The sequence below is a fragment of the Cuculus canorus genome, chromosome 6, assembly GCF_017976375.1.
Source record: "Cuculus canorus isolate bCucCan1 chromosome 6, bCucCan1.pri, whole genome shotgun sequence".
Lineage (NCBI taxonomy): Eukaryota > Metazoa > Chordata > Aves > Cuculiformes > Cuculidae > Cuculus > Cuculus canorus.
This window is the reverse complement of record NC_071406.1, coordinates 13,730,859-13,757,588: the sequence shown is the minus strand read 5'-3', so window position 1 is coordinate 13,757,588 and position 26,730 is coordinate 13,730,859. Positions and strand designations below refer to the sequence as shown.

Genomic DNA, 26,730 nt, shown 5'->3' with positions numbered 1-26,730 from the left:
CTTACTTGGGAGATGGAGCTATGAAAACCCTACACAACTAGTTTGCTGAACAAATGCCTGCAGAGTGGACAAGGTGTTTGGTTTTCAATATGGCTCTTTTCTAGTTAGTGTCCTGGTCTTGGCTATGAAAGAACCTCTTTCACTCTGGGGTCGCTTTTCATTTCTTTACAGGCCTCCTTTGTCCTTGGATGTTCACCTTTACCCTTAGGGTTTCAAATCTTCCTAGTTCTCTTTGGGTTCAGACAACTTAACTAAACACAAGCCCTTCTTTCACTCAAGAGTTGAGCGGTGCCACTGGATGACAGGCACTTGCGAACCCAGCTGTGGTCAGCTGCCCCATTCCAGCCCTGAAGACTGCAGGGTAACAGAGTGAATCAGGCTATGCGAAGTAAAATTACCCACAGAAGTATGAGCACCAGGAGAGCTGGACACTTCAGGCTTTGCCGATGAGAGCTGCTGCCTACCAGGGGAACAGTAGCAGAGCAAGCGATTCACCCATTCCTGGAGTTGGGTTAGAGTGGTTTTTTTTGTGTGTGTTACCTTGAGTAAACCTATTCGAGCGATGATGGTAGTGCAGCAACAGTTGTGGAGCAGAGAGTAGCGCTGTGCCTGTTTTGAGTTGTTTTGGTTTGCCTTCCCCCCGCCCTGTGCTGCCCTCCCCTCCCTGAGCAGGACGGAGGGAGGAGGGCAGGTAGAGCTGCTCCTGTGTGGGAATAAAGGCCACATTTGCAGCTTTGCCTCAGGAGCCTGAAAACCATAACTCAGGCCTCCAAAACTACATTTGGTTTAGAAATAATGAGATGCTTTAGAAAATGAATTTGGAGTTCTCTTTCACAGTCTTTTTGTTTCCAAGCCTTTTGAATGCACTTGCTTCATGTTTGCAAGCTTTCTTTCTTCAACAATGATGGCAGAAGTATTTTTTTCAGTGAAAACAAAGATGTTCTTATGCTTGCTGATTCCAGCACCTGGGGCATAAATTTTCAAATATTGTGGCATCTGGAGAGGAGTGGAGGCAGGGTGCACAAAACATTAAACTTTAAGCCCCGTTTCCGCAGGATCACCATCCTCCACAGCAGGAATCTGAAGGATTGCAAAAGCTGAAGCATACGGACCCCCCGTTGGTGGTCCCAGTGTCTGTCTTGGCAGCTTGCCAGGAGCCCAAGGGATGCACTTAATTTTCTTTATTCATTAGCATATTTTTAATCAAACCCATCAAACCACAACGTTTCCACATGTCTCTCCCATGGCAGATGAACAAAAATAGGTCAGTGCTCAAATGTACCTTGAACGTGCAGCAGTTCCATAGTTCGTTCCTACAGCTGCAGTTGGAGGACAGCGAATGACCTGTCCTCTGCACCTGGTGAAAACTTGTCATGAAGATGACTTCACTTCTCTCATGAAAGAGGAAAGTAGGTGGAGTTTGACCGGGAATACAGACTTTCCACCTACTGCCCAGTCAGAAGGCATGAAAAGCTGCATCTGAATCCTCGCCAACTGAGCTTGAGGTCTACGGCATTTGTTTAATTTTAATTTGTAGTGAAGAATCAAGCAGGTGTAATGTCCAGGGCTGAATTCCCTGGCCCTAATGAAGATTCAAGGCTGCTTACACCTAGTTTAATAATAGGCTTTTTAAATTCTTGTCACCTGTAACCTACCTTCATATACCTCATGCTGCAAACCCATCTCTAGCCAGGCAAGGAAAATGTTGCAGTGTTGAGATCATGTTCACACTTGCAGCTGAGACGTGTCTTGCCTTGTTTCTTATCTCTGAATTGTTCATAACAAGAGCTAAGTAAAAATTACTCTTCATGTTTTTTACATGAGCTTTCGAACTTGGTTATGGTGTTCTGGGTGGGGTGAATATTGCATCAACACCAAGTTAAAACTTATCTTTTGTTCTTCTTTTTTGGAAAGAAACAGGGATATATGTTCCAGGGGAACAGTCTTCCCCATGAGACAAAAATCGGGTAAAGTCCAAAATATTAAATAGGTTTGGAGCATTTGAAATGCGAGTCTATGACAAAAGGATGCATGTTTGACTTTCTGTTCTTTCTTTTTTTTTTCATAAAAAAATCCCCAGGACTTTGATTTTAACAAGTTGATGGAGACCTATCCTGAACACAGAAATTGGAATGGGCTCCCAGCCTGTTCCTAGCTGCGGAAAAGCTAAGGAAGTGAAAGGTGAAAAGCTCTGCAGCATCCAGGCCTGTTTCCAAGCAGCCCCGCCTCTCCTGGTAACCCTTTCCTGCTGACAACACTGTCACCCCAGACAGGCTGCAGCAAGTGATGCACAGAGCAACCCCTGCTTCCCTCGGCTGCCGGCGGATTCTGCTCTTCAGTCATCACGGGTTCCTCCACAGTTCCTCTTGTTCTGAGAGCTAACCCAAGAGTAGGAAAGGTATCTTAGCAAGACTGTTAGTTTTGGCTTCCCAGTTCAAGGTGCTAGGTGCTTCCTGCTAGCATGGCCTTTTGGATTTATTTTTCTGTCAGAAGTCCAAAACCAGAATATACACTGACGTCTGGAAGTCCATAGTGAGAAGATGAAGTCTTCTCTACTGTGTGCCACGTGGTCTCTGCTAAATAAAACATCTCAGCCATGGGGATGAGGACCTGTTTACTCCTTTCCTTGTTGTGTGCTTGTAATAGTTCACAGCAGCAGTCATGTCACAGGCAAATAACTCTGCTTCTATCCTTTTACTTCTCTATTCATTCAGCTCTTCCACATCTGTAAGAACAGTCTCCACTGACTGTCAATCACTTGTTTACTTTCAAGTCTTAATAAATAGTTAAATGTTTGTCTTGCCTAAATTCACCCTTACTTACACCTGTTTTTTTACAGTTCTTCAACAGCTGCTGTTCAGCTCTGTGGCCCAGACAGAAGATAAGTTACACCAGGACCAACTTTGCTACAGGCACAATCCTGCCAGTTTGTTTGTGCCCAGTTACTTAGAGGGAAAAGTCACTTGCCATCTCTAACTCATGATGTCTCTGCTCTACTGTAATGCCCACAGTTGGGGCAGACCTGGATCTGCACAGCATTTATTGCACAGTAGTTTGGACTCGGCTCCATCTGCGATTGCTTTGAGGGCTTCTAGCATGTCACTGGCAGGCACCTTTCAGTTTGGGGGAGTCAGACTTACAGAAGGTCTCAGGCATCAAGGCAGAGTGTGGAATGCCCGTTCTTGGCAGCTACCACGAACTTCAGATCTCTGTCTTTCCTGTGCCTCAAAATGGCAGCCACCAAAACCAAGATGCTGCTTTGCTGCCTGAGCGAGCGATGGGCAACAGCCTCTTATGTCTACCTGGCCTGGGGCTGAGGATCCCTGGGGCTTCTCAATCTATGCTCTTTTGGCTTTCTTCTAGTAACAGAGCGTGGGTCTGTTCTTGCAAGGGAAAGGTAGGGTGGTTGGCAGTGCAGCGGTGTTTTGTATACACTATGCTCGGCACTCAAAAGGCTAGTGCTGAACACGGGGAATTTCACATGGCTGCATTCCCTTCTGCCCCAGGGAGTGTGTATGTCTCCTCTCCCAGCAGAGTGCATTTACCAGGGTAAGCTCTGTGCCAGGGAGGGGACTGCTTCTGTCCTCTTGGAGCTGGTCTCATGTGAATTGGGTAGTTCCAGGTGTATGAGCTAGCAGGATGGGAAGCAGGAAGGCACGGCCTTTTACCTCTCTGAACTGTCTACCCAGAGAGCTGTGGGATCGTGTTCCCTTCAGTTAAGCACGGACTCAACCGGAGGCTTGGAGAGTGCTCCTGTCCCAGCACTGCCCCATAGCCTGCTCCTTCTGACGAGACCTGACCTGTCTCTCATGCTCTACAGGACTCTTGTCGGGCAGGGAAGCGGACTGAGCCCAGCTTTTCTTTCATGAACCATTGGACTACTGACTAAATTAAGGTACGAACAAAAATAGCCTACGCCCATCCCCTCCACCCACCTTGAGCTCTTTTAGAAAAAGGGAAGAAAAAAGTCATATTTATTGCTGCATTTTTGGACACCTGATCTGGAGGGTGGGCAGACTGAAAACACCTGCTGCACCGAGTCCTTTGGAAAGAAAGTCAGAGATGTTCATCTAGTCATCATAAGGGATTGAAGTCCAAGATGGATGCTGCAGGCTTTACAAGGCTCGGAGGCTTTTGGTTTTGCACTAAAGCCAGTGCTAAGCACCTGGGCATCTTGAATACATCATTGTGGAAGTCACTACTCTATCAGATGTCCACGGTTTATTTGCATTTTGCTATGACATAAATGATTTTAACATATAAAGTCAATTAATCGGAGAAGGAATTCAGCATCAGTTAAAATCACACATTTCACAGATTTGAAGTTGCACTAGCAGAAGTTGAAACAAGCAAAGCAGCATCTTCTGTCTCCCTGAGCTTTTCCTGACCTGTGTGCACAACTTGGTTTGTTCTGGGAGTGAAGGAGTAGATGTACAACAAACACTTCCCCAAAGTAGAAACTGTGTGGGACAACCTTATTTCTCATGAGATTTGTCCAAGTAGTCCATCATGCTGTGGTCAATTTACTTGATCGTCATCCACGAAATCCAGGTAAGTAGCAGGCAATCATACTAGTGATATTAAAAAAATATTCCTTTCCATTTTGACTGCACGCTATCTGCATCTCTGGAGTCCCTGTTGTGGTAGGGGAAATGCTCTGACCCGAGGTACACCTAAGAAAACTAAGCAAAGACCCTTAGAAATGCAATGTGAGCCTTCATACCTAACGCTGCTTTTTGTGTCATGATGAGGGGACTATCTTTTCCCCCCCTCTGGTATAGGTGCACTGCGATGCCTAAATAATTGATTATCTTACATTTCCCCTAACCCTGACACATGGACTGAGCTGTGGAACAAAATACCATCTCTTGCTAATTCTTTATACAGCCCTAGCACCTCTCACCCTGAAGGACCAGACCCCTTGAACTCTGGACCATGACTGCCTCCCCATTCTCCCTCAAAAGGCCACAGTAAATGAGGTCTTAGAGAAGTCCAGCTGTGTGATAGCAGCTGCCGCTTATGCTCCCCTAAAGGGAAAATGGGGCCTGTTTTGGGGTGTGGTGGGACCCAACTGCCTGCAAGCCTTGCATTTTCTCTGTCTCGATGCCTTTCGCTGCTCATGAAGAGGTAGCCCTGCAGAGGAGTGTCCCGAAGGAAGTGCAACAGCCAAACACAGCCTCTGCCGGAGTGAAAATTCGTGCATGATTCAGAGCAAGTACCACTTTACAATAACCCCTAGTAAAAAGGAGCTGTGGAGAATAAAACAACTAATTGGGGTTGTGTCTGGATGCTTTAGTACCCATGCTAAAATTTGGCCAAGGAAATGAAGCTCACACCTTTCACTCTTGCGTACAGATCAACCAATTTTTCCAAGGGATCTTTCACAACCAGCATTGGTGAGGATTTATCACGCATAATGTTGAAACCTGAATGCACCTGGCTCTGGTATGGGATCATTGGTGATTGGGGTTTTTTTTTGTTTGGGTGTTTTTTTAATATTCCATTTTCAGCTGGAAATTACTGATGTGACCAAAGTCCGATTCCCTTCAGCAGTTTCTCCCTTCCTCCCCCCACCTTTTCGCACTCCCTGAGGTCTGACCATCTGGAAATCCTCCTCCACCTCTTCATCATGTGTGAATTTCCACCTAGGGCTGAAAGTGTCACTGTACTAAAGTGTGATGCATTAACACATTGAGGCAGAAAGCAGAGGGGAGTTGGGGATTATAACACTTCATGACCCACTCCACAGTTGCTCTGTGCTTTAATCATCTTTATCAGCTTGTATCCTTTTCTTTGTATCCCTCTATTTTTCCTGTCTCCTTTATTAAAATATTCCCATAATTAAAAAAACCCAAACACCTCTATGCAAACAAGTGAAGTGCAGTACCTTGCCTTGAGACTAGGATCAGCTGAAAAAGGCAAATGTCTCAGAGAGCGTGTGCCTCCCTCAAGCAAGCTAGGGGACCTACATTGCTCTTTCACAATGAAGCTCACTAATTACCCATAGCTCCTATTGCATATTGCAGACCTGGGGTTCTTCTCTGCCAACTCCTATGGACATGATCTGAGCAATTGTAATTGTTATATATATATGTATATATATATATAAAGTCTAGGTAGTAATAACTCTATCGTGTACAGAAATTAAACCAAGCCCTGAAAACTATGTGCCATGTTGGTTTATCCTTTTGGCAGAGCAGAATGGAAAATTCACTAGTTGAGAAGTCAGTTAGCTGCCTAGCCTTCTTCTAACTAAATACTGAGGCTTATTATGCTTCAAATAAATATATATATATATATATATTTCTTTTGTGGCTTGGTTGCTGTAATCATCTTGGATGTAATAATGTTACTAGCCTCAGGGCTATATTTATTAAGATTTTAATTTAAAATCTTTCTGTCCTTCAGCATTTAAACAGAGGAAAACCCCATCTGGAGTAGCCAAAAAAAAAAAAGGTTCATCCTTTTTCATGCATTCCTCTCCCCTAGGCCCTCTCTCTCTCATCTTTTAAGTAAAAATCCCTAGAACAAGACACTTTCCTGTTGTAGTTCTGCACCCTCCTAACACTTCAGTACCTGTGTAGGTTTGGGAGACCCAATGTCTGCTTATGATGATCTATGTGCTCCTGTCCTCACTGTCTCTAGAGCAGTGGGTTGGGTTTTTTTTCTTGTATAATAGTACCAGCGCATTTCACAGTGATATTTCCACATGCTATGATTTATTCTTCATAATGTTCTTTGTAAGGATCTAAACCACAGCAACAAATGTCAGGGGGCAAGACTATTATTCAGAAATGGCAAAGGGGTGCTAAATTTTAGGGTTATTCTTTGTTAATAAGCTGCCCCACTTCTGAGGAGATCACAACAGGAAAATAACAGAACAGAAGAGCTGTTTGAAACCTGGGGAGTGAAAAACTCCCAAAATCTCCTTTGAGGGGATGTCTCAGTCAAGAGGACAGCCTTAGCTATCACAGCATATGTGCTTTTTCAGGTGTTTTAAAAGAAATAGCAGATGTTAGCACCCAAATTGCATGGAATTTGCGGTCCATTTTGGTTTAATCCCACGGCATATTCAAGCTATTCCCTCACGAGGGGACAGGCAGCGCTGTTTTTGAAATGATAAATACTGAGCAGAGCAGAAGGTGACTCAGAAATTTTTGTTAATAACCATCTCATGGGATTTAGTGATCTTGGAACATCAGTGTCAGTTTGTAGCAGAGGACCTTGCTTCTACCTAATGCCCATGTATCAAAGTTGGTGGGTAAGACAGGCTGGAAGTACCTCCTAGAGGCCTGTGATAGCTCTACAGTATTGGGCAAATGACTGTAAATCCTGTGGGCCAACGCTCATCTGGGATAAACTGATAGAGCTCCACTAACTGTGACAGTGCTGCTGCTCCGCTCCAGCGGAAAATCCTCCTTGCTTGAACCGTGAGACTTCGGTGCTGTTACAGGAGCCCCTGGACCCTGCCACGAATTCATCAGTGAATCATATCAAAATCATCTTGAAAAACCCACTCTGATGCTTCTCTGCAAACACCCAAACTGCACAATAGTTTTGGCTTGGTATGACAAAAGAATCATGAAAACAAAACTCGGCAATTTAAGTATGAACAGACTGAAAATGTCTTTTGACGTGCAGCACCAAGGCCACGCTGTCAGTATCAAGGTCCATGAAAAGGATGAATTTCTGTACGGTGCTTTTCTCAGCTTAATTTCAAAGCAACTTGCAGAGGGTTGAATGTTGTCATCCTCAATTTGCAGCTAGTGAAAGCAGTGTAAAGAGGAGGAAATCCAGGCCCGAACACAGGTCTTCTGGCTGCAGCCTGTCCCACAGGCAGTAGGTGTAGACACTTCCTTGACGTTGTGCTGCTTGCTTATAGAAAAGAGAAGGTAGCTTATATTTAGGTACTCATCAAGTGCTACCAATTATTTGTCATGAAATGATTTGAGCTCCTGTACCCCATTTCCCCCATGGCATTGCAAAGGTACTAAACATTTTTTTGCTGCTGAGCTCCATTATGAGGAAAATTTCTCCTTCTTGTCACCGCTCCCTCATAATCACTAATTTTCTCCAGACAGCTGATTTTAATGCTGGTCCATCCTACTCTTCAGTTTCCTGATCTATTAGATACATCAGTCACAGCTGGATGTACAGAAGAAACGCACCAGCTGACTTCTAAAGGCATTGCTTCAGTAAGTAGTGTTCAAGTTATAAGAAGTCAAGTTTTAACTATTTTGTTTACCAATTAAATGCAGATTTTCTTTTTACTCACTTTGCTGCTTTGCAAGGCTTTTGGTGTGAACTTAAACGTGAAAATCATGTTCTTTAACAGTATGTTAAAAGTGCTTATATGTTAAAAGTCCTCACCACAAAGCAGACACTTCTTTGTTGGGCAACCAGCATAGCTTTTTCATGTTGTCTGTGTGTCCTCACCCGCCCCAACTTATTTAGGTCAATACAAGCAACTTCAGAGGAAGTCACTGCCTGGTTATAAGGCTTTGGACTGCAGAGGACACACTGTGTGAGGAAAACAAGAGCAGTTCTGGGCTGTCACCAAGCAGCGTGTGGCTTTTGAATATCACACGGGTTATCCACCCGATGGTGTTCAGTCCCTTTATTTTGGAAACTGAGGCAAATCCCAGAACCCAGTCCCTTTGCCAAAGGGCATTCTGCTTTGTGCAGAGACCTGCGTGAGGCAAGGTACCTGACTGCATCGCTTCACAGCAAATGAGATCCACCTGTACTTTGTCCCTCACAGCAAATCTGGGACCTTGGATGCAAACCTTCCTGCAGTGCAAAGGTGTTGTTGAAGAGGACCAATGGCCAACAAGTTGCCCGTGAGGCACCACCAGGTAGCTGAGCTGGAGGGAGTGGGACTTGCAGCTATATTAAATCAGGTGCAGTGGGAATGGGAGGCTGAAGTTGTGACTGCAACTCTGTACTGCTCTGTCCCGCATGTCCCCATCCTGCTTGACACTTGCGCGAGGAGCTGGCATTCAATAGATGCTCTTTGAGAGTTCTGGTTTTTTTCTTTGTGACTCGTCTTCCAGATTCTTGTCGTACCTGCTTTAGATGAGGAGTTCCCAGTTTGGCCAGGTCCTTTGTTTACGCCTGCTATACCCACTTTTTCCAAGTAGTATACTGACTACGACCCTTTTTTTTAGAGAGAGCAAACCTCTGTTAACAGTGTTAAGTTAAAGAAGCACAGGTGGGAGTAAAGGAGACAGATTAACCTCTTAGTGGTTTTTTTTTTTTAATGAGTTAGGTCTACTTCCGCCAGTTCAGAAAATGTCCAGTTCATTCAGGAAGGTATTTACTCACTTGATTTTCAGTAGGATTTCCCGTTCTGCAGAATTAGGTTGCTTATGAAATACCCTCTGTTTTTGTTGCATTTGCTTTAAAAGTAATTGGGTGTAGTGAGCAAGCAGTCTGATTACAGATATATATATTCATCTGACGCAAAAGAATGGCAAGAACAAAAATTCCAGATAAAGCACAGTGCTCCCAGTCTGCCCTGTAACTGTGCATCTTAGTTTTCTGTATTCTCAGCAAGACAACAAAGGACACCTTGTAAAAAGCACTTTCAGATAACAGGGCAGAAGTATATACTTCAAGATCTAGCCTTGAAACTTCTGTGGGATAGCAATGCTCTTCTGAAGTGCCATTTAAAACAGATTGTGTTTCACTACGTGCAAAAATCCTCTGTGTAGATGCAGCTATATGAGCAAAAAAAAAAAGTGCTTTTACCAGTATAGCCTATTTTATTTGAGAAATGCTTGCAGAAAAAAATGCTTGTGCTAGTGAAACTTGTATTTGCTGGTTATCAAAGGAGAAGCATTTCTAGTGCAAATCAAGCCTCTTATATATGAAGCTTTATTCAGTTCAGCCACCAGTACAGTAAAGAAAATCCTTCCTAAAAGGGATTAGCAAGGTTACCTAATCAATATTATTAATGGTTTAAGAGCATAAAAGGTGGTTTAGCAATACATGATGGGCTAGATCCTTTGCTAGTGTAAATTGTTATGGTTCCGCTGAGGGCAGCAAAGAAACAGAACAGTGAGGAAGCTGCCTGTGCCATTACTGTTGGCTCAGTTTCTAGAGCTTCCCACCCATCCAGGAAGGTGCGGAGCTGCATTGACTGGTCTCTCCAAAAGCATGACTTCTGCAGCTGCCGCCCCCTGAGAAAAATGTGCATAAGCAAATATCTGGCTTATAGAGTTGTAGCGGTTTGATGCCTCAGAAACATGCTGATTTACACTGTCTGAGGATCTCAGTTTACTTTGATTTCATTATACTAACAGCTTTAATAAGCATCAGATTCAAGTCATGAGACTCGATGTTTCTACAGAAAATACCCTCCGATATTGTACCTTCCCACAGCCAGGCTCCATGGCTAACCGTGTGCTTGCCCATTAAGCACAAATCCCAGCCATTTCCTTCCCAGTTTTCCCCTGCTTTTAATGTATGGAAAAGCATGACCCTGAATCAGATGAATAGCAGCCGGTTTCAGAAGGTGTGTGTGAAAATGTGTCCTCACACAGATGAGCTCAGAACAAATAGAATAGAGGGGAGGAGGGGAGGAGAGCGGAGCTGGGGGGAGCGTGAAGCTACCCTTTCCCTGATAGTTCAGCCACTGTGTGTGTAAGCAACAAGTTTATGCCCAAGGGAAAGAACTGAAAGCTGAGGAGACCTTAAAATTAACAGAGCTTTATGGCTCAATCAATAAACCGTGCTCTCTGAGCAAGATCAGAAATCAAACAGCACATTTCTTTCTGTTAACCCTGTTTAGTCTCCCTGTAGGCTCTTCTGCCTGAAAGCATCTAAGGGTTGATTAAGTTCTTCTCTAGGAGGAAGGCAGACAAAGTCCATTGTGTGAGCTGCCCTCAGAATGCTGTGTTGGACACACTTTAAATAACAACAGAGGTTATTAGTGTATTAGTTTGTTAGTAATCATTACAGAAGATAAGTCTTCCCAATATTTGAATATGCAAAATGGCTTTGGCTAACCAGAAAAGAGAGGGCAAAAAAACCCCCAAAGCATGCCACTGCAGTGAGTATCAGTGATTAAAAATCACTGTATGTAAAAAAAGAAAACCTCTGTCCTGTTTTACTGCTAGAAATACCTTCCCAGATCTGTTCTCTCCAACCAAGACATGATATTTTCCCTCCTTGGTATTTCATTCTCACTAGAGCAATGAAACAGTCATTTTTAAAGGGAGAAGGAATGAGTTTGCACCTATTTCTTGTTTGACAATGACCTCTACGAACCAGTCATCGCTGCTCTGTCTGTTGTTTTCTTGTTAGCTCTTTGCTGTCAAATTAATTACTGTGAAGTACTAAGCTTGTTGCATTCACGTGCTCTTATTAGCTCACAGGATGTCAGAGTGATTGGATTTTTAGCATTATTTCTTTTTTTACATTCTAGGCTTTCCATTCAAAACCTGTTACTGGCAGGGAGGAAATACTGTATTTAATTCTGATCTCCCATCAGGGTGGTGCCAGTGACACTGAGGATTCGATTTACAATGCTGTATATGCAATTAGACTGTGATTCTATTAAAACCAACACGAACAATCAGATTGGGATTGCAACATGATTTTGAAGGACAGCATTGTCTTCCCCTTTGCAGTACAGAACAAGAAAGAAAATATTTATGGTGTGAATAGCATTTGTCCCTTCTATTCTTAAATCTCAGTAATGAGCTGATCCTCCAGCCGACCCTCTTTACACTCCTGCCTTGCTTGTATTACTGACAACTCAGAAAGCTCACGAGTGTGCAGTTCAGGAATACATGAGAAGTTTTGTTCTTCTTTTAAAACCTGAAATGCACAGATGGGGCGTCTTTGCTGTCATGCTTGAAATTTGTGTGTCCTGCTTCTTCTACCTTCCCTTGAAAACCAGCATTCTGCTGAATGAAAACGATGACCGTCTTGAGATTTGCTTTCATTCTTGAAGTTAGATTTTTTTTCTTTTAATAAACAAACAAACAAACAATAAAAAAGATGTAACCAGGACACCCACATCCCTGCTCCTGGGCTGCAGCAGGATCAGCCTAAGATGCTCCTTTGCCCAGATCAGAGCACGGGCTTCTCTCTGCACCCCCTACTTCTCTCTGCACCCCCTGCTTCCCTCTGCACCCTCTGCTTCCCTGTGCATCCCCCCTCTTCCTCGTGCATCCCCCCTCTTCCCCGCGCACCCCCCGCTTCCCACCCCTCCTCCTCTGCAGGACCGCACGCTCTGACCGCCCCAGCGGGACCCCCCGGGGCAGCCCCCCCGCGCCGTCCCCCCCTCCCGCCCCCCGGGGCTCCCGCAGCCGCTCCGCCCCCGCTTCCCCGCTTGGCCCGGAGGGGGCGCCCTCTGCCCAGGCTTCCCGGCGGCAGCGCCCGCACGGAGGGGACCGCGCAGGTGGAGCCGCTGCAGCCCCGTGCGGGAGCGCCGCAGCCCCTTCTTCCGCCCCGATGCTCCCCCGGTCGCTCGGTTCGGCCGCCGGAGGGACCGCGGGTGGGAACCTCTCCTGACACCCTCAGCGGGGGGATCGCAGCCCCCCTTCGCCTCGGGGACTCCCCAAAGCACAGGGCTGCCCCGCGGGGGGAAAGCATCCCGGGGCAGGGCTGCCGCTCCCGCCGGCTCCCGTTCCCGTTATCTCCCCTGCCGGCTCCTCTCCGCGGCCGCCCCGCTCCCTCCCCCTCCAGCCCTGCCTCCTCCCGCCCCACGGGATAACACACACACACACACACACACACACACTGCCCGGCACCCGCCCCGAGCAAACAAACAAACAAAAACCCGCCCCGTCGCAAAGCCAACCCGACGGTAAACTTTCTAATGACTTCTTCTTTCAAGTGCTTAAAAGGCAAGGAACACCGGTGTGTGTGTGCGTGTGTGTCCGTCCGTCTGTCCGTCCGTCCTGCCGGGCAACGGGACGGGGACACGAGTCGGAGTGCGGTGGGTGTGTTTGCAGGAACCGGGAGGGAAGGAGGGAGGGGATGGGGGGGCGGGGGGGAGAGTTAAAGAAACAGCATAGTTAGTATTTCCACATCAGGAAGTTACTGTAATAGCCCAGGGGGCAAAAGACTTAACTTAATGTTCTAAATAGTGAGGAACCCATGGCGTCTCTGTTATAGGTTGGAGTTCCCACGTGGTTTTAACTCCTGTATAAAAGTTTCAGTAGAAAGTGCCACAATGTCGTGATTTTGCAGCGGGGGGGAAATTAGCAGGAGAAGATCCGAGCAAGATAAGCGAAGAGCGAGCCGCTTCCCGAGACCTTCCACTGCGGATCGGAGAGGGAACATCAGACGCGTTAAAAAAAACAAAACAAAACAAAACACGGCGTTCAAGCCAGCACAAGGCGAGCGAAAGATCAAAAAGACGCGGAGAGAGAGAGAGAGAGAGAGGGAGACAGATTAACTGGAGCAGCAGCAACAACAACAACAAAAATCACACTTAAAATAATAATAACAGTAATAATAATAATAAAACCCAAACCACCAACAAGGGAGATATTGTTTAAAAGGAGCGAGCGAGGCAGCGAGCCGAAGAGCTGCTCTGACCGCCTGGATCCGTGCGGCTTCTCCTGGGATCGCGCCGATTCGCGGCTCCGCCGCAGCATCCCCGCCGGGCTCCGGACCCTCGAAATAAAAGCATCTCGCTATTAATAAGCGGTGCGGTGCGGGGAAGAGAAGATTCGCAACCGTGGAGCTGCCTCCCCGCCGCCCCCCTCCCCGGCCGATGCTCCGGGTCAACTTTGATGGCACCTTGAGAAGCAGCTGAACGGGGAGAACCGAGCGGCGCGGAGCCGACCCGCAGAGAGACCGGCACCCACGGGCTGTGGATTGTTGTCTTGCGGGGGCGGAGTGGGCGGGGGGGGGGTACAAGTGGCATCTCTCCCCCCCACCCCCCAACCCCCCCCCCTCCAGGCTATAAATTGGATTGTATATAAATCTGCTTCGTTTATCTCCCTGACCCCCCTCGATGACGCCGGACTAAAGAGCTGCTCTCCGCGGCCCGCCCGGACCTGCCGAAGCGTGCGATGGAGCAGGAGCGGCTGCGCCCGGGGATGCCCCTCTGAAAGGACGCGGGGCACCGGGGCAGCGCGGCGCCGCCTCCCCTCCTCGCTCCCCCAGGCACCTCCGGCTCGCTCCCCCTCCTTCCCGGGGCTCCGCAGCCACCCCCTCACCTGCTGCCGCCCCCCTCCCCCGTGGAACCGGGGCTCTCCGTGCACGTCCCCCCCCCCCTCCTTCCCTCCCTCCCTCCCCTTCCCACCCCCCTTTTTTCCCCCCCTCTCCCCTCCCCAACTTGGGTGCCTGCGTTGTGCAGCCTCCCCCCCGGCACACGCCGCTTTCCCCGGGCGCCCCCTCCCTCCCCCCCGGCTCGGCTGCCACCGCCCCCTCCCTCGGCGCCGCGGAGCGCTCGGAGCGGCGCTGCGGGCAGACGGGCTCCCTGCGGCGCTCCGGGGCGGCCCCCAGCTCGGCCCCCCGCTCCTCCGCCATGGACGGGGCGGCTCGCCGGGGGGTGCTGGCCGCGCTGCTGGCCTGCGGGCTGCTCCTGCTGGGCGCCGCGGCCACCCCGACCCCGCCGGCGCCCGCCGGGGGCTCCCCGCAGGACACATGCACCTCCTGCGGGTTCCGGCGGCCCGAGGAGCCCGGCAAGGTGGACGGGGATTTCTTGGAGGCGGTGAAGAGGCACATCCTGAGCCGGCTGCAGATGCGGGACCGGCCCAACATCACGCACGCCGTGCCCAAGGCGGCCATGGTCACGGCGCTGCGCAAGCTGCACGCCGGCAAGGTGCGGGAGGACGGCCGCGTGGAGATCCCCAGCCTGGACGGGCAGGCGAGCGCAGGGCCCCCCGCGCACGACCCCGTCTCCGAGATCATCAGCTTCGCCGAGACAGGTGGGCGCCGCCCGGCACCGCGACCCTGCCCCGCCCGTCCTCTGCCCGTCCGGGCTCCCCCGGCAGCCCCCTGCCCCTTCCCTGCCTGCCTTCCCGCCTGTCCCCCTGTCCGTCCTCCCTGTCCGTCCTGCCTGTCCCCGGCAGTCCCCTCTCTGTCCTCCTGTCCGTTCTCCTGTCCGTCCTGCCGCCCTCCCTGCCCGTGCTTCTGCCCGACCCCTGCCTGTCCTCCATGTCCCCCTTCCCGTCTTCCCTGTCCTCCTGCCCGACCCCTGCCTCTCCTCCTGCCCTGCCTGTCCCCCTGCCCGTCCTCCTGCCCCCCGGTGCACCCCGCCTGCTGCGGGCACCTGGCAGCCGGGCTCACCTGCACGCCCTCTGCCTCGTTCGCTCTCTGCCCCGCAGCATCTTGCCCGAGCTCTGCTTGCTCCTTCCCGCCCTCCCGGTGTGTGCCCCTGTGCCCGGGCTTCTCCCCAGGTTGCGCCCCTGCAGCTCCCCTCGCCGCATTCCTCCGTCCCTCCGCAGCCCCCGTGCCCCCGGCTCCCCTCCGGCGGTCCTTCCAGCTGCAGCGGGGCTTGCCTCCGTCCCTGCGTGTCCCGCTGTCCCTCCTTTGCCTGTCCCGTTCCATCTCTTGCGTCCCTTGCCTCGTCTATCTGCCCTGCACGTTCATCTGGTTCACCGAGTGCATCTGTCTGTCGAGGCTCACATTCGCCCATCCTCCCTTTCTGTTCATTTCCCATTTATTTAGCTTTCATTCATAGTGTTGGCCTTGTCTGTGTGTCCAGAGCGTGCAGGCTCCTACCAAGTGTGCCTGTGTTCTCTCTGTCGGTCAGTTCGTTTGCTAACTGTGCCATCCATCCCCGTGGTACCAGCCATCTCAGTCCTGTCCAGCCGCTGCAGTTATGTGTCACTGAATCCTGTCAGTGTAGCTTTCCAGCGGTTTATCCAGGCAACTGCTGTGCTTGTGTGAACTTTGCACATCTGACCATAACACCATCACTTTGCAAATTAGCTCTCTCCTGTCTCTCTGCCGATCTCTCCTTTCCTTCATCGCTCTGTCGCTCAGTTCATTTTTTTCTCTCTCTGTCTTCCCATGGCATCTATATATCATTTGTCCACAAAATAAATCTCTTTCAATCCTGTATGCTGCCCACTCATCTTCTTTATCTACTCTCCCACATACGCATTTACAGTATCTATGGGATCTGTTGCATTATACATATGCTTGTTATATTCACATACAAAATTTATGGGCGCAAACACAATCTCACACAATGCAAGTGATGTGGATCGGTGCAGCAACACCGTACTGTTCTTTTTCTGTCACTGTCACCACAGTTTATAAAGAAGTTGTGCGTTACTAACATGTGAAAGGTTTTCTTAGTGCACATTTTGGGGGGTTATTGTTTTTTTAATAGGCTGTAGATGGGAAATCTGGGGTGGGCTTGTACTTGTATTTGGCATTCAATTAATCGCCGGCTTTTGTAATGCTTCCAAAATTGACTATATGTAAAATGTTGACAAATACAGCGAAAAATCTTGTTTCTGAAATATTACAGGGTTCTGAATGGGCCCTGGAGGCATGTTTGAAAATCATCTGGGGTAACAAATGAAGGCACCGACTACGCAAAAAAATCCATTCAGAGATTGACAAAAATAAGAAATATTCTTAGGGAAAGAAAATGAAGAAAAATGTACATTTGGCTCTGTACGGAAAGAAGCAAAGCAGACAAGGGCAGATGAGAAAATGCCTTTCCAGCAATAATTTTAAATAGCGTTTAGGAGACTTTGATTCAAGGACCAGAATTACAATCTCTGCCATACAGGCCAGCTTGCACATTTATCACCTACGCCAAATTTAGTTAGGACTTATAGTACAAAATTGCAGGAGGGCCATTGGTATTTCGGAAACATTTTATGCAGCAGGCTGTTTTGTTTACAAATAAGGGGTTATGTCAGACATTTGGTGACATTTGGTTTTCTGTGACAATTTCGCCCCTTTAATTCTGGTGTTATTGAAAAGCGTATTGAGAACAGTCAGTAATGGCATTACAGCGAGAGCGACCGCTTATTGCTTTGCCGTGTATGGGAGTTTATCGTTTTTTGGGGAAAAAGGGAGAGATCAAAACAATTAATAACAGCAGATATCTGTCAGAGAAAGTGGGGATTAGCTTGATGTGTTGGACACGCAGACACGTTACTGACATATTTTCCCCTCCATCTCGTGAATCCTCTCTGTTAAACTGCAGTGAGAATATGTGAAAATCAAAACAAAATCTCTGGTTCAGCATTGGTGTTTCAGTGGTTACTGAAAGGGCTCTCCCCGTGAGAACTGGCAGGCAGCTGAAAGTTAAAACTGTTCTTAAACCAAGGAGATAGTGGAGTCCGGGTGCCGGTGTTTTCACAAGGTGCTGCTGTAGCATCTTTAAAGCTGGCTGGCTGGAAAAAAAATGTTCTGGAGAGCTTTTGCTGGCGATCTGACACATCCGACTACAGCTCGATGATGAACGTTGCTGTGGGAAATCCCTTTTCGGTACATTTTGATTACAAGTGGGGAATATCTGATTCGGTGCCTGCCTTCTGGCCAGCACAGTGCTGTCGCTGCTCTCTTGATCCTCTGTGCTCTAGCATTGTCCCTGAATCCAGAATGGTACACAAGTTAACGTTTCCTTTTTGACTTAATCTTGCTGATCTCTCCTTATCTTACAGACGATCTGGCCTCATCTAGAGTCCGTCTCTATTTCTTCATCTCGAATGAAGGGAACCAGAACTTGTTTGTCGTTCAAGCCAGCCTGTGGCTTTACTTGAAGCTGCTTCCATATGTCTTAGAGAAAGGCAGCAGGCGAAAAGTAAGAGTCAAAGTCTATTTCCAAGACCCGGACACTAGCAACAAGTGGAATGTGGTTGAAAAGAAAGTTGATCTCAAAAGAAGTGGTTGGCACACTTTTCCCATGACAGAGGCAATCCAGGCTCTGTTTGAGAGAGGAGAAAGGAGATTGAACTTGGATGTTCAATGTGAGGGCTGTGAAGAGTATTCAGTGTTGCCAATTTATGTGGACCCTGGGGAGGAATCCCACCGGCCTTTTTTAGTGGTGCAAGCCCGTCTCGCCGATAACAAACACAGGATCCGGAAAAGAGGCCTGGAGTGCGATGGCAGGACCAATCTATGTTGCAGGCAACAGTTTTACATTGACTTTAGACTCATTGGGTGGAATGACTGGATCATAGCACCATCAGGTTACTATGGGAATTACTGTGAAGGGAGCTGCCCGGCCTACTTGGCTGGCGTCCCGGGGTCGGCTTCCTCCTTTCACACCGCTGTCGTGAATCAGTACCGAATGCGGGGGCTGAACCCGGGCACCGTGAACTCCTGTTGCATTCCAACCAAACTTAGCACAATGTCAATGCTGTACTTTGATGATGAATACAACATTGTGAAAAGGGACGTTCCCAATATGATTGTGGAAGAATGTGGTTGTGCTTGATTTAAGGTGTGTTTTTTGGGGGGGAGAGAGAGAGAGAGAGAGAGGGCAAGAGAGAGAGAGAAACATTCCCGTACGAGATGGTGTTGGAGGAAGTTTCACTGTGTATCCAGGCATCAGTGTTGGGAAGTCACTGTGGAAAAGTTTGACAAAAAAAAAAAAAAAAAGAAAAAAAAAAGTCATTTCACTTTGGTGTCAGGACAGTGGCAGTTTGTGGATCTTGGACACTTATATATTCTACCACTTATAAGTTAATGCTATGAAATATCTTAAAGATACACACACACACACACACACACACGAAACGTGGGCACGCACACAAACACGCGCTCATACACACACAGACACAGACACACACGAGGCAGCTTCGGAAAAGGGACATGAGCACAGAAAGCCAGTGATCAGTGACGATGGACCTAAATGCCTGCCAGTACGAGTGAACGGCTGAGCAGCTGTTTCCCCGCCTGCCGGTGAAGTCAGATCGAGATGAGCTCCCTTTGCTCAGGCAAAAGCACAGACTGCGAGAACACGACGTATTCTTGCATGCAGGTGTCAAAATGACCAAACTTAGAAAATTTAAAAGAAAAAAAAAGAAAAAAAGAAGTTGACTGTCACCTCTTAGGTCTAATGGGAAGCTGCAGGACACCTGCCGTGGGGGGTGATCACTTCCTCTTAATTTATCTCAATGTAAACATCACAGATACCTGCATTTTCCTATAGCGCTTCCAGTAAGGAATTGCGTGGTACCATCAGAGAGGGAGGAAAGGAGAGAGACACGTAAGCAACTGCTGTATTTCTAACATCCGACCGTTGCAGTCACGAGCTGGGCTGGCATGATCTGATGCTTTAACTGCCCACTAGCAACCCATGGATGGCTATACCCACCGTGTCTTGGAAAAAGGGATCCGATACCAAATCTGGACTGTGTTGACTGTTGACATCTTTCACTGTTCGGAGAATGAAAATCAAAGTTGCAGTGTTCTTCAACAGGGGACGCAGCAAAGACACATCACGTGGGGGACGAGCAAACAAGCAACTGCTACCATGGCTAAACCAATGAACCCTAAAGAGGAGTGACAATAACAGAGTGGAGACGTTCTGAAAAATGCAGTGCGCTTAAATAACAGGCGAGGAACATTTTAACAAGTCTTGGAAAGGATGAGAGAGAGGAGAGTGCTTTCAATTTCCTTACCAGGAGGTGTCGAAGATGGCCATAAAGATCAGAGAATAATGATACAGCATAGCACTTGCAAACTGCTTGAATGCACGTATAATAGCACTTGCAAATTTCAATGCCTTGAAAAGTGGTACTTGATAGTGCACTTATCTTTGCTCACTATCTAGGTAAACAGGTGCCGCATGAGCTATGCAATTTAAAGTGTTGACCCATACTAGACAAAACTGGACTTATGATATGACTTTTTTATATTTTTTTATACTTGAAATTAAATCTTTTGCTTCTTTTTTAAAGCGAATGATTGCTTTTAATGTTTGCACTGATTTAGTTGCATGATTAGTCAAAAAACTGCCATTTGAAAAAAATGTTATTTTTATAGCAGCAAAAAATGAATACAGTTAAATGTATTATACAGAAATTTTGGAACCAAAGAGGCCAACATATTAGTTATAATTTTTATGAGATGGCAAAGCCATCATATATCATGTAGTCATACTGAGCAATCCCTCACGAGGCCTACCAATTGTTTCAGGGTACAAAATGGATTCTGTTTGTTCTATTCAGTGTCTTTTCTATACCATACGCACATGGAACGTAGAGTGAAAAAAAAATGACTATTGTAGAATACATTACAATATGTGCATCCTTTAAATACAGTTTTTATGTTTATTTAATAAAGTTTCTTTTAGGTTCTGTTCCATAATAATTTAAACCAAACAATTTTCACTTAGATTTGCTGTTGAAGTATTTTACATTTGTGTACAGTTTAAATAAATAAAAAAAGATTGAAAACTGGATGCGCTTTTATTTCTTTTTTTCAGTGTGTAACATCTGGAGGAACTTGCTTACTTTCAGGACTGAATGTGGCTGCAGACGGTGAACCGTCGCATTAGACCGTAGTCGGATTAGTCATTGCAGAAAGCCTTGTCTGAGAGCTCAGCTGTGATCCTGAAAATGTTACACTAGTTTTATTGCCATCTCTACATTTAAGCATCTGCTTCTTTCTATCTGCATCGGTGCAGGGTATCTGGGCGCAGGAGCTGCGCTGTTCCGCATACCTGCAGGTCATTTACAGCAAGTTCCTGGTTCACCTGCTGTGTAAGAATGTAACTTCTTGTCTAGGTCACTCCCTGATTGCAAGAAGTAAAAAAATAGCGTGGAAAGCACTTCCAGGAAAAAGACGTCAATACTAAGCCTGACGATTTTTTTTTTTTTTTTTTTTTTCAGATTAGCTGGCACTAGGGAGAGGTTTTTTTTTTAGGAAGATGCATCCCTTTTACTAATTAAAACCAAAAATGTTGACAAATATTCATGGAAATTCTGGCCAGGTATGCATATATCCGGGTATTGATTTCATTGATCTTCACAGATACATTCTTCTTCCTGGAGACCTGAGCAAATGCCAGCTGAAGCTGACAGAAGGACCTCTGTTGAGTTGGCAAACTTTAAATCTGACCCTGAGACCTGGAAAGTGTTGAAGAAGCAAGTTCAGGCAACTAATGATGGGTTCTAGTTACAATTCACATTCAAGCTCTGCTCGCCCCTCCCCAAAGCCAGACACTGGGGTTAAACGGCTTTGTTTTGGAAGACCTCTAGGAGCAATTTGCTGTGGCTGTGTCAACAACCTGCTGTGCAGAACTTTGTCCCCCAGAGTAGTTTTTTTGAACATTTCATAGCTTTCTCAGCACCTTGAACTACATGTTTATTGTCAAAGTCACCACTCGCTGTTCCTGCTTCCATCTCTTAGCAGCTTTTCTCCCCTGTCTTTGTTCTTTGGGTAAACCCTTTTACTGGTGAGTTCAACAAATTCCCCTTGAAATCAGTGGCAAATACACATCCCTTCAGTCTGAGGGGACATTTGGCCTAATAGGACACAATCTTTGTTAGTAAGACTGGGCTGGACTTTTGAAAATGGTATATATTAAGAAATCTCTCCCATTGAAATGCAGGGCCCTGGAGGTTGGGTCTGGTTAGGTTTCATTTTTAAGCGAGAGTGGTTGATTCTGTGGTTGAAGCCAAGCCCTGCATCACACACTGGGATTCCTGTGCTCTCCCAGGAGGACAGCAGGGTGTCTTAGGATGGGATTTGGACCTGCAGCCCTGGGGAGCAGAGAGCTGCTGGCAGCCGGGGTGCTGCGAGCCTGGGCTGGCCAGGAGCGAGGGATGGGGGTGCACTGTGCTTTGCACCCCACTGCAAATGCACAAGCAGGCCCAGGATCCTGAACTCTTCAACAGAGACTGGCAAAGAACACTCCTTTTCCTGATAGAAATCTTTCACAGCTTTCTTCCCCTGCCTTCCCTGCTCCCTCAGCTGCACCTGTGGCCCTGATGTTCATGGGGCAGAAAGAGAAACACAGAGAAGAGCATGAATCGATATGGTGTGAGAGGCATCATCTGGGAGGGGAAGATCTGAATCCTGGTCTAGGTTCCAAAATCCTTTTATTTTGTATGAAACAGTCTGTGGAGATCCGAACAGAGCATGCTTTGAGTGTTCTGCAGTGTGGAGTCACTCACTGCTCTGGGCTTGCTGCAGAGTGAGGTATTCCTGAGCCCTGGCAGCAGCCTGTCACACAGATTTCTCAGGCCAAAATGAAATAAAATTTAACATGTCTTTAATTTTGAGAGACCAATCTGAAACAGTTTGGGCTTCATTTTTCAGAGACATCACAAGGCTACTGTTCGTGCCAGCTTTTTGCAGGGGGGCTGCTGGAATGCCATGTTTTGCAGCTTCCACCTGCTGCATTTTTGAAATCGGGCAAAATGAAAAGTGAGATGCCCAAACTTGATGGCTGATTTTGAAAACTTTGGGTCTTATTTTCCTACCTGTCATTCCCATCCTTACAAAGCTCAGCATCGAGTTTCATTGCCTTATGCTAAATCAGGTGGTGTATCTACAATACCGTCAGGATCAGGTCCATACCCCACCCCGAGGTGATTAGGTATCTCTCTCTCGTCTCTGACAGGCTTTGAATTTGGTCTTATTAATGCTAAATCATTGTATTCCATCATGCAGCAGTCAGTCCCTGTAGCTGGGAAATCTTTATCCTTTAAAATATTCTAACACAGAGATAAACAGAGCAAAACCCCTGTCCCTGTGCCTGAATCTCCCACTGGCATTACTGAGTATGGTGTGAAAGGGGTGACTGTCACGATGTGGAGCAACAGAGCTCTTGCTGGATTAACTCTGCATACATCAAGTATTTCCACACGTAATAGACACCTGCTCCAAAATTGCCAGCTCTCACCTTCTTTGTTACTTGTGAGAGATGAAGTCAGCAGCTGAAATTAATTGCTGCATTCTTCCTACCATGGGAGAAGAGGGAAACCCCTCACTGAGTGGATCTTCCTTAAAAATAATTTTCATTTGGAGTGGTTTCTATTGTGAAGTGTTGAAGAACATTTTGGAAAATGGATCAGGAATACAAATTTTTGTTGAAGAGGAGAGTCTGTTTCTGTCAATAGTGGTGTTGGTTTGCAGTTCCTCTCCTAAGGTCTGCAGATGTATTTCAGACCAGCACCAGCATAAGTAAGGACACACAGGAACTCAGTTTTCTTGAATTCCCCATTGGGTCTAACTCATTCTCAGCATTTCTAAAAAAAAATATGTTTTTTTTTTTGGTTGTGCTTTTGTTGGTTTTTTTTTTATTTAGAAGCAGCAGCTAAAAAATTTAGATTAGCAAAACCCATAGATGCTGCATGACGGATCATAACTTGGTCACGAACACAAGGAAAATCTCCCTACATACACTGAAATCTGGCCAGGAATTAGCAGTCTCTGTCAGTACCAAACACCCCAGTAGCTTCCATATTTGCTCACGCAGTCAGTAGCCTTAAACCAAAAGCTGAATTCACCTGGCTCGTTGTAATGGTAGGGGCCAATTTTAGTTGGGTAACTTCATTGATTTCAGGGGAATTGTTTCTGATTTGTACTAGAATAAGTGGGAGCAGATTTAGTTTCTTTAATGTTCTTCCAGTTTAGCTCTTGGAATAACTTATATTTCATTATTATGTGTTTATGTAATTAGTGCAATTATAAGAAATTATATAATTGGTACAATTACTTGGACTCATGTAACCACTGCATATAGCATTCCATGCTGTAAAATCTTTTAGTCTGGAAAAAAAAAAAAAAGAAGTCAATATTACATGGGAATCTTAATTTGTTTTTAAATTCCAGTATCAAATTTAGGGTCTGACCACATGCAAGGAGCTTCTGGTTGACATAAATGGAGGCTCTCCGAGCAGGCAGCTTGCAGCCTTCATCATAGATATTGGGTTTTTAATCTGATTTGGCCAATTCTATTCAACAGAGGCCCTCCTTGAGCGTGTGCAGCTCTAACCAGTCTTCCCTGTACAAAGCAGAGATGTCAAGTTTTTACACACACACCGTATAACCTGAGAGATCTGTGAAGCCATCAGAGGCCTGAAATATGCATACAGCTTCCTTATACTTGATCAGATTTACCATCTTTGTGATCTGCCACTGAGGATTTTAAGTCAATACTTTCATTAAATTCATAAGCTCCCTCTTCTTGTCCTTTAAATTGTTTTCTTTCGCCACTACAGTTTGCTTTCAGGATGCATTGTTGCGACAGCTTAGAAAATGAGGGGTCAGCACAGGAGTCTGTTGTGGGCAAAATCGAAGTGGGCATATCCAGCAAAACAGAAAAAACCCCAAGAAGAAACATCAAGAAGTATATTGATTTCCCTGGCCAGACATCACCATCAAGGAAGACCCAGGATAAGAGCAGTGTTTGCTCACCACCTGATGGATCTCTCTTAATGAAAGCGTCAGCCCTCCCAGGTGCCGAGGGTTTCAACCTTTTGCCTGGCCCAAATGCAATCATTGAACCCAGCTGTAAAGTGCGCAGACCACCCAGTCAAGGCATGTCTCTATCTAATGACATCGCTGCTCACTCCCATTGCTGTTTCCTCCTTCTCACTTTGGACCTGCTTTTGAGAGGGTTCACCTCCTGGTATGTCATCCTGCAGACTGGCCTTGGAGATAAGACTAGGAGAGGCAGTTTCGAGCCCTAAAATGGCTGTGCTGTAGTAGGCTGCAGCTAGAGCTGCCTCACTGCCTTCCTCCAGCTGGTAAGTGTGCTCAGTGCCTGTTATTTTTATCTTGAGCTTTGCTTTGTTTTTGAGGATAATTGCACATTATTACTGCAATATGTTATAATAAGTGCTATGAAGATGAGTATTGTATCCAAGGGGAAAGAAGATGTGGCTGGGGAGCGAACTTAAGCTTATGTGTCAGCAAAACAAACACGTTTTGTTTGGGCTGTGTCAGTCAAGTGGTACCAAAGTGGCATTTAGGTTTTGCCCAAGCGGAGGCTGCAGGGCTGATTTTGTCCCTCTTTTCTTTGTCAGATGGAGTGCCTTGTGCATGTTCCCACAGAAGAGTTTGTCACAAGCTGTAGAAGAGCTGCAGCGGCCACGCTTTCCTGTGGCTGGAGCTCTGCTCCTCTCTTGGGTGATGGGGGAGCTGGTCCTTGGCAGCGCAGCAGGAGCGAGGTAGGAGAGGTGAATGCTGAAATTCCATCACAAGCACACTAGGCGCTTGGACTTTTGCACCCTCCTGTACCCTCTTCTGTTCACTATGTTCCCTGTAATCAGGTTTGGTCTCTTACCGCTTGTTTTTCGGTCAGCTTTCGGAACTGACCCACAGCTGCGGGACTCCAGGCTTAAGAAAATAATTCAGGACCTTGTAAATTAAGGCCTTGGGTCCTTTTGAAAGGAAACAAACAACTCTTATCAATCTTAATGAGAGTCATATATGTGTATTTTGTATCCAATTGTCTGAATTATCTTTATCAGTGATACTTTGTTAGACCATGTAATTTATGAGGTGGTTATTGGTGACTCATAAGTATTTATTTATGTCTTATAAGCATTGTATATGTTTGGCTTGATCAGAGTGGTATGTTTGCATGAGTAAGAGTGTATTTCATGTGTAAACACACAGACAAGAAATGCAAGGCTTTCTCTAAGCAAATCAACTTCTACCATATTAATGCCTCTGTAACAAATCTTTTTTTGGAGGATCCTCATGCTAGATTGGAGGTAATGCACTGTAATTACCTACTGTTTTGAGTAGATTGCTTGCTTTTCAGGTTCCTTGTCCTAAGTGTATCGTCTCACATTAAGTGTGTGGTATGTAGGTTCCCTTCTGGTGGCTGAAGGGAAGGCAGCCAGTTTTCAGGTGTGACTGTGCTCCAGCCAGCTCCACATCCAACAGAACACAGCAAACCACTGTTGTTCAACCTGTGTTTTAAAATTGTTCAGAAACTGGTTCAGTCTTTAGCATAGATTGGAGTAACCTTGAAGCTGTGTTTAGGGCAGCTGCCAGGGTCCCCAGTTCTGCTGTAATAGCTGAGAAAGAGAACAAATATCATAGCACCTTGGTCACTGGGCTAGATTTCCTATCCCTGGAGCTGCTGGGTGGTACTTCGGCAGAGTGGAGCCCACCTAAGTCTCTGTGCCAAGCGTTTCTTATTAACTACATGATAGGCAGAAACATTTAGGATTTATATTTATAACAGCTGCACACCACAGTGGTCAAATCACTGCATCAATAGTGTGTGACAATTAATCAGGCCCCATGTTTCACTTTATGGGTGGGTTCCTCTTACTTTGTTCTCATTTTCTCCCTGCTGCTGACAATTATAGACATGTGAATCTTGGAGAACATTGCTTCTAGACCATTTTCTCTTGAACTGGGTTACTGCATCAAGCGGGGAAAGCAAAGCTGTGTTTAAGTTTTACCCTAAATGAAAGCTTTTTCTACTCTGTGTGGCGCAAAGAGCCTTTTAATTATGGGAAGCACATGCTGCAAGTTCACCTCAGGATTTGATTCCATGGTTTGTCCATTGAGTTTGTGAATGTGCCAGCTCTTATAGTAATCTTCTTCTTTAGCATCACCAGCTGCAGTCCACAGTTACCAGATATAACAACAAAAGGAATGGCAAACTAGTCCATGTGCTTATGGCCACCAGTTTTCTGTCTCCAGCAGACTTTCTTGTGGTGATGCTGAATGTTGCAACAATGCAGATGTGCTCTGTGACATGCTGGGCTTAAAAATCTGTTAGTGTTAATATAGGGCCAGATTCAGTTATTCACACCTGTAGAAAGTGGATTAAAAATCCTACCAAATTGGAATTCCCCAGTCAATTACAGTCAT

General features: G+C 46.4%; 2 protein-coding genes across 2 annotated transcripts; one reads left to right on the top strand and one right to left on the bottom strand.

Moving 5' to 3' along the window:
- Nucleotides 1-13,033: 13,033 nt before the first annotated feature.
- On the bottom strand, nucleotides 13,034-17,587 carry LOC128852592 (splicing factor, arginine/serine-rich 19-like). The gene is made up of 3 exons (XM_054070695.1): nucleotides 15,256-17,587; nucleotides 13,497-13,632; nucleotides 13,034-13,274 (listed from the first exon to the last, which is right to left on the bottom strand). Exons 1-3 carry the CDS (start codon nucleotides 15,514-15,516, stop codon nucleotides 13,123-13,125), a joined length of 549 nt encoding a protein of 182 aa, XP_053926670.1. The 5' UTR covers nucleotides 15,517-17,587; the 3' UTR covers nucleotides 13,034-13,122.
- Nucleotides 14,353-20,299, top strand: INHBB (inhibin subunit beta B). The gene is made up of 2 exons (XM_054070694.1): nucleotides 14,353-14,894; nucleotides 17,598-20,299. The coding sequence occupies exons 1-2, from the start codon at nucleotides 14,492-14,494 to the stop codon at nucleotides 18,371-18,373; spliced, it is 1,179 nt and encodes a 392-aa protein (XP_053926669.1). The 5' UTR covers nucleotides 14,353-14,491; the 3' UTR covers nucleotides 18,374-20,299.
- The last annotated feature ends 6,431 nt before the right edge of the window (nucleotides 20,300-26,730 follow it).

Bases quoted from the DNA above. Each gene is read 5' to 3' on its own strand.
- INHBB (XM_054070694.1), top strand. From the start codon at position 14,492: ATGGACGGGGCGGCTCGCCGGGGGGTGCTGGCCGCGCTGCTGGCCTGC. The intron at 14,895-17,597 runs GTGGGCGCCGCC...CTTATCTTACAG, and splicing joins CATCAGCTTCGCCGAGACAG to ACGATCTGGCCTCATCTAGA.
- LOC128852592 (XM_054070695.1), bottom strand. From the start codon at position 15,516: ATGGAACGGGACAGGCAAAGGAGGGACAGCGGGACACGCAGGGACGGA. The intron at 13,633-15,255 runs GTGAGCCCGGCT...TTTTATTTCGAG, and splicing joins ACGAGGCAGAGGGCGTGCAG to GGTCCGGAGCCCGGCGGGGA. The intron at 13,275-13,496 runs GTTGGTGGTTTG...TCCGATCCGCAG, and splicing joins TTTTAAACAATATCTCCCTT to TGGAAGGTCTCGGGAAGCGG.